At 44.5% G+C, this 7,780-nt stretch overlaps 1 protein-coding gene across 1 annotated transcript; it reads right to left on the bottom strand.

Moving 5' to 3' along the window:
* Positions 1-265: 265 nt before the first annotated feature.
* On the bottom strand, positions 266-1,662 carry LOC103635470 (uncharacterized). Its single transcript, XM_008657914.4, has one exon. The coding sequence runs from the start codon at positions 1,089-1,091 to the stop codon at positions 405-407; it is 687 nt and encodes a 228-aa protein (XP_008656136.1). The 5' UTR covers positions 1,092-1,662; the 3' UTR covers positions 266-404.
* Positions 1,663-7,780: the final 6,118 nt, after the last annotated feature.

The raw sequence follows: 7,780 nt of genomic DNA, 5'->3' as shown, positions 1-7,780 counted from the left end.
CTTAATCTCTTCTTCTATGAGCCAATTTGCCAAAGACATGGTGAGACTTGTTTTTAAGTCGATTTCATGTGGTAATAAAGGCGTGTGTTCTGCTTGTTTATCCAAGGCATCTAATTTCTTCAGAATTTCACCTTTCTTTTTCTTGTTGTGACCCCCAATATACTGATATATATATATATATATATATATATATATATATATATATATATATATATATATATATATATATATATATATATATATATATATATATATATGTTTCATATATCATGCACGATTAATTTTTTGGCATTGCACGTCAAGATTTAGCACAAAGCACATAGATTACAGTACACATGATGCCGCAATATGCAAACCACACCCTGGGCTTTAGCCATATTAATATGAAACAAAGCCTCTCTATTCTATACTGCGGCGCTGGTGGCAGCTCGCCTGCTGGTCTTGCCGCCGACGACCGTGGCAAGCGCGTTCCTGACGGCCACCGCGACGCCACACCCCCTGACCACCCGCCTCTCGCAGCACTCACGCTCGGTCCAGAAGCACCGCGGCGTGGCCTCCGCGACGTCGTCGGCGCCGCCGGCCGAGAACGCAGGCCTGTGGTGGCGGCAGGAAGCCCCCACGTGCACGGCGGGCGACGACTGTACGGTGAACACGGGCGACATGGTGGACGACGTGTTGGAACTCGAGGAAGACCAGGAGGAGGAGGAGGAGGAGCACGGCGGCGTCGCCTGGCTGCCGCCGGGCCTCCGGAGGAGGGTGATGCGGGGGAGCACGACGCCAAGGAGGCCGCCATGCCGACGGTTCCTGGAGCGGCCGCCGGCGCTTCCCCTGCCTGCGGCATAGTAGGACGGCGGCGGGGTGAGCGGCGGAAGCACGGCCGCGGAGGGCGAGTCGTTCTTGGGCGTGCCCGGCTGCGACTCCCACAGGAACGGCACCGCGCCGGCCGACGCCATGGAGTAGTACACCCGGAACGACGGCACGGCGAGCTGCGCCGCCGCCTCCTTGGAGAGCATCTTGGCGTGGAGCTTGCTCCCCTGCTTCGCCAACAATCCAGGCTCCGCCTTGCAGCCGGCGCTTGACATGGCGAACATGCACTGCGCACTCACTGGCACTCTGCTCTGCTAGCCCAGAGACAGAGGGAGAGGGAGGGAGGAGGAGAGGAGAGGAGGGACTGCAAGAAAAGGAGGGAAGCACTGCAGTGAAGAGGTAGGTGCCGCTTCAGAGTTGAGAATGAGGAGGCCGTTTGGTGGAGCTCGCCACTCGGAGCCGGATGATTCTGTTGATCAGTTGATCTGTACAAAAGGCTGAGAAGGTGAATTTTATATACCCAGGATCAGCGGTTTGCAGTGAGTGCAGAGACAGGGAGAAGAAGCCGTATGTAGCACCAGCAGTGGCTGTCCACTTGCTGCTCGTCTCTGAATGATCTCTGTCACCTCCACCGCCGGCCTTTATCTGCTCTCTCTCTCCTCCCTCTCCATAGCTGACTTTTGGCGTAGACCAACGAGCATGTGACACGGTAGCATTAGTGGACATAATCAAAAGAGGTTGTCTTGTGGGTGACGAGAGCGAGAGACACAAACCGCGCCTTGCTGGTGTCAGCATATAGAACAAATGCAACTGAGATATTGTCTCTCTGTTTTGTCAACTTGATCACCCAAAGTAAACAGAACATTGAATGTGTTCCCTGTCGTACTTTGTATGTAATGGTTCGTTCACGCAGTTGACGAGTGCAATACAACCACGGCTTTGGAAATCGATAGTTCATATTCTATTTCCCCGCAATAAATCAGACAAGAGCGCTACCAATTATATTTTAAAAATAAATCTAAATCAAGTAAAACAACAGACGTAAAGTAAAGCTAGCAAAGCTAGCAATACAACTTCAACAGGGTTCTTTGGCATTATAATAACACCAACATCGTCGTTCGCTAGTCTGATACTCTGAACGCCATCCCGGCAAAATAGGACTACGAAGTCGTGTTTCCCTTCGCTTTGGCATAACGATGGTGTTGCTCTCAGTCGGACGGTGTTTGATATGATTAAGGTATTCGCTTTTCCATTAGCCCCTGTTGTTGATCTGTGTTCGTTTGCTCCCACTTCGGTACCCGACCGGGCCTCTTCCCCCACTAGATCCCAAGCGCCGCCACCACCAGTTCACCGGCGACGAGACCCTTTTCCTAGCTAACCCCTTGTCTTCAACTTCTACTCCCCAGCGACTGCCATCGTTCTCGACAGCGTCGTCGTCCCCAGTCTATTGACAGACCTCCTCGGTAGCGTCATCGTCGTTGTCCCACCTGTACCGGACCTCCATGTCCGACTCACCTCTAAGGGCGACACCCCCTCTTCTGCTCGAGGGTTCGGCTCTAGCGAAGGTGCTCCATGATACCTTGAACGATCCTTTGTCCGTGTGTCCGACATCGTCCCCAGATTCAAATCTAGTCATCTCCATCGAGGTAATAAAGTGTTGTCTTAGTGTAATGGTAGTGTAAATCCTTCTGTTTTTATGTAATGGCAATTTTTTTTTTGTTTTTTAGGAGTTTCAAATAGATTGGGATACGATAAAATTGAGCCTAGATGGGATGAAAAAGGTCGACAAGAAGTTCCTTTAGAAGAAGGGATGTATGCTAGATTAAAATTTAGGGAGGAGGATGAAAGGGAAGCTAGAGAAGGGCAAGAAGCAAGTATGGGAAGGTCCTCTAGTGTTTATGGTAATGCATGTGTTGATGGTGTAGCTGCATTGCCCTATGAAGACCGCCTACCAGATGAGAGGGTTTTACTATGTGACAGAACAAATCCTATAATGAAGATGGGAAGCTTGTATAAGGATATGAAGAAATTTAGACTTGTTATGAGGCTATATGCAATAAACAATGAATTCGAGTTAGGCATTGAATCAAGTGCGCCCCTTTGGTATAGAGGATACTGTAAAAGGTGGTGACTATCCACAGAGAATTCATGCTAGAATAGAAACACATGAATCAACTACTATCATTGTAAGCTTATGACCATTATCCGTTGAGTTGTAAATGTTAATTCAAGTGCGACTTTAATAAGTACATTTTGATGCAAGTTACACCTATGGTTTATCACCATAGCTGTACCTCAAGCGGTCAAAGAAATACCATGACACCAACAAGTAATTGGGTTGCATCCTTAGCACTTCCTATATGCTTTCGAACAAACCACATATGGGTGCTAAAGAATTACAAACAATCTTACAAGACAAGCACAATTGTACAATTTCTTATGATAATGTATGGAATGGAAAGGAGAAAGCTTTTATCTAAGTTATATGGTTTCTAGGAGGATAACTTCCAGCTTTTATTCAGATGGAGGGAAGCTATCTTGGCGAAAATGTCAGATTCTATTGTTGAGATAGATGTACGTGTCGAGGATGGCAAGGTTTATTTTAGTTGGTTCTTTTGTGATTTTGGACCTTGCCTTCAAGGATTCCGTGAGGGATGAAGACCATACATTAGCATAGACTCAACAACTTTGAATGGCAGGTAGAATGGTCACTTGCCTTCGGCAACTAGTGTGGATGGTCACAATTGGATGTATCCGGTGTCATTCAGGTTTTTTGAGGCTAAAACCAAAGAAAGATGGATTTGGTTTACGGAACAACTATGTAAAGCTGTTGGAGAGTCTGATCCTCTAGTTGTGTGCTCTAATGCTTGCAAAGGATTGACCGCAGTTGTGCAAGCGGTGTTCCCTAATGTTGAGAAGAGAGAATGTTTCAGGTATCTCATGCAAAACTATGTTAAGCATTTTGGTGGGTCCAAGCTCCTATACCCCGCAATAAGAGCATACAGGACCAAAGTCTTTGAGCACCACTACTTCAATGTTGTAGCAATACCTGGAGTGGACAACTGGCTAAAAGACTGGCATGGTTTGTTGTGGTATAGGTCATTTCAATACTGCTATTGGGTGCCTACCTTTACCAAAGGTCCTCAAATAACCTTTGTTTTGGAGTGAACAAATGTGTTTAAGGTACATAATTAACATCAGATGAAACTAAGCCTCGTCCGAAGAGCTATCAATAAAAGCCGAGGCAGCATAAGGGGAAAAGCTTCCCTCAACACACACGGTTAGAAAGGATAAAACTCGAAGCTACAAGCTTCGGCACGGAGAGGCTTTCACACGGCGAAGGCCAAGACTTGCATAGCAAAGAAAGGAGAAAATACAATGTTGCCCTAATGTCATTTGTAAATAATGTATGCAAAATCTTGATGGGCATGATTGTAATTTTCTACGAAGGTGGTTTGTCTTCCTTATAAATAGATGAACAATGCCATGTATAAGGTAGCTTTTTGAAGGCCACAACTTTGTGTTGCTTAGCCTTGGAAGAACCTTCATGCCACCTTGTGTTAAGGAACCGAAGGTATGCTTGTAAACTCATTTGACAAGAAGGAAGATGGAATAAAAGTGTTAAAGCAAGAGAGATGAGTTTCATGATGTGTTCTACATTGTCGTTCAACTTTATATTGTTTCATTCACATCTCCTTTTAAAGACCTTCATACTTCATGCTAACACTTCAAGGAAGTGTTAAACAAAGGATGAAGGCTCTCATACTTAACTTGTGTTGCCTTGATCTTTGATACCTTTAGGAGATTGAAATCAAGTACTTACATTGGCGCCCACCTCCGGTGATTCCACAACCACATGAACCCACATCATGCCACCGAAGAAAGCTATGGAACCAAGCTCCATCCTCAGGACCTTGGACCCTAACCAAGGAGATGAAGCTCTGATCAGGGAGGCAAGGAACCAAAAGAGGAAGGTCAATAGGCCAGGGTCGCAAGAAGCAGAACTTGATGAGGAGATCAACAACCTTGAAGTAATTCATCAACAAATCAAGAAGCGCAAGGAGAAAATGCTTCGTCTATCTGAACTCTAGAAGAAGATCGACGAAGCAGCCAAAGAGATGCACAACATTGAAGCGCACGACAACTAGTACAACAAGAACCAAGAACAAGACAACTTTCGTCTGGAAGAGTTCAACTTTCAGGATTTTTGTATGATGAAGCATCACCACTTACACCAGAGCTACAAGCCACACCCTGTCCACTTTGTATAGGCCACCTACATTGCCTATGTATGATGGCTTGTCTGACTCGAAGCAGATCCTAATGAGCTGCGAAGCTACCATATCCTCATATGGTAGAAACACAATAGTTATGGCAAAGTCCTTTGTCATGGCAGTCAGAAGTGTGGCCCAGACCTGGTACTCATCTCTTCAGCCAAGGATCGTCACTTTATGGCCAAAGCTCAAGGAAATGCTTCTCACCAGCTTTCAGGGTATCAAGTCGAAGCCATTACTGCCCAAGCTTTGTTCCAGTGTACCTAGGATCTAGAGAAATACCTTCAGTCGTTTGTTCGAAGGTTTCTTCGTCTTCGAGCTTAAGCACCAATAGTTCAAGATGGCATTGTTATAGAAGTCATGGTCAAGGGACTAAGTCTAGGACCAGTTACCCAATACTTCGCAAGGAAACCCCAACACTCTCTGGAGAAATTACAACAGAAGATGGATTAATACATAAGAGCCAAGAATGAAGAAGGGAGGAATTTACAGATACACCGAAGTTGCTAGGGGCTTTAGAGGAAGAATCAACCCAAGGCATGTCCGAAGCATTCACAACCCAGTCCAAGTTGAGGAAAAGACAGCTCAATCTCAGGGCCAGTCATATCAGCAACAGATAAGCTCTCAGCAGCAACCTTCCCATAGCACATTTCGCCTGCCTGCTCCGAGAGGGGGAAGGGGTGGTCGAAGCTTCGGTGGTAGATTCATGTGCCTCCATGGAAGCCATTTTGCTTGTTCGCGGTGAAGAAAAGGGCCACACAATCAGAACCTACAACCATACAATCAAGAAGCTGAAAGAACTTGCTACGTTAGCTGCTCAACCTTCCTAGTCAAAGGAAGTGTTCAGTACATCTTCGTACTATTCACCATGTCCTGTAGTATGTCCAACCCCAATCATAGGAGTTGAGGCTACATTTGCCTTCGGCCTCAAATGCTTCAAGCAATCCAGTGATAAGCACTTGGACTGTATCTACCTCTTTTGTCCCGGGGCCACCTCACTATGACCAAGTTCCTGCTGGTCAATCAAAGTTCCTAGTCCAAGATTTGCACAAAAGGGGTAGAAGGGAGGGATCCAAAACTCGTACTATCAAAAGTATGGTCCTGGAGACGAAGCACATATACTAAAGACCCTAAGGGGTTGGGTAAAGAAGACTCGAAGCTATGAATGAGAAGCCATTTTGCATTTCCATTTACTTGCAAAACTTTTTATATGCTGTAATTCAATATAATAAAGTGACTAGGCATCTTCGAGTGTAATGATGCTACGATTCATTCACCTAAGTAACGTTGAAAAAACTATAAAGTCGTTTCTAAGGGAATGCAGAGCTATGATTCATTCACCTAAGTAACGGTGAAAAAGCTCTGAAGTCGTTCCTAAGGGAATGCAAAGCTATGATTCATTCACCTAAGTAACGGTGAAAAAGCTCCAAAGTCGTTCCTAAGGTAATGCAGAGCTACGATACATTCACCTAAGTATCGGTGAAAAAGCTCTGAAGTCGTTCCTAAGGGAATGCAGAGCTATGATTCGTTCACCTAAGTAACGATGAAAAAGCTCCAAAGTCGTTCCTAAGGGAATGCAGAGCTACGATTTACTACTCCAAGTAATGATGGAAAAACTACAAACTCACTCCTAAGGGAGTGAAGGCATAAATTTAGATCACTCTGAAGCTATCTCTACAATGAAGCATTCCTTTGTAATGTGTGAAAAGAACGGAAGGTGTTTTTCTCCTTTGGCCCAAAACGCTGATTAAGTAAACTTTCACACATCACAAAAGAAAGTAAAGTAGTAGAAACGAAGCAAAAAACGTACAAATATATTACAAGACACTGGAAAAGTTTCAAGTGTTCGAACACTTTGTACCAACAAAATATTACAATAAAGAATTATTGTTCCCCACATCATTTCTTTAATTTTATTTGTGCCCCTACATCATCTCATCATAGATCTGTTCACAGATTTTAAGAAAAACATCATCTGTAGCCTTCTTTGTAGCCCTGGCAGCTATTGCTTCGGCTTCAATAGCAACATCCTTAGCTTCGGCTTCAGTATGCTTTACTTCAATGATCACCTGTGAAATAGAAACTTCTCAGCAAAAGTTATAAGACAATTGTCAAAGCATGAACACAGTGAAAATTTAGCAGAGGGAGAAAAGGTTAAGTACCTTCTGATTTCTTACCTTCTAGATTCTTTTTAACGATTACAACTTTTTAGCCACTTGTCGTGCCTACAAAAATACTAGATATTAGAACACACATATGATTTGAGGAATGTGAGACGAAGGTAGTAAAACTCGAACCTTCTCTCTGTTTTCTATAGATTCTTCTATGCTAATTTCCTTTCTGCCTTTCTTCCATATATCTGATAAGAATTTTTTATACCAATCCGAAGCCTCGACTGTTGACCTTCATACATGGTCGACAGAAACTTTGAAATCAAGCTCAGTGCAAGTCCTCACATGATTATACTTGGCCTTTAGTAGAACCGCAGCGGTGCATCGGGTGCCTATCCATGCGCAGTAGTCATCTCACGATGAGAGAACACTTTTGTAGGCACGAGTTTCACTAAGCACCCACCGCATCAACCCCTCTAGGTCACCATCCATAAAATTCTTCAGCTAAGAGGTAGCTCTGATAGAAGAAAAGGTCTTCATCAATTCATTATAGCACCTATTGCTGGGGGTGTAGCAGCTTGCCGTAAG

Source organism: Zea mays, chromosome 8 (assembly GCF_902167145.1).
Source record: "Zea mays cultivar B73 chromosome 8, Zm-B73-REFERENCE-NAM-5.0, whole genome shotgun sequence".
Taxonomy (NCBI): domain Eukaryota; kingdom Viridiplantae; phylum Streptophyta; class Magnoliopsida; order Poales; family Poaceae; genus Zea; species Zea mays.
This window is presented reverse-complemented; position numbering and strand designations above follow the sequence as displayed.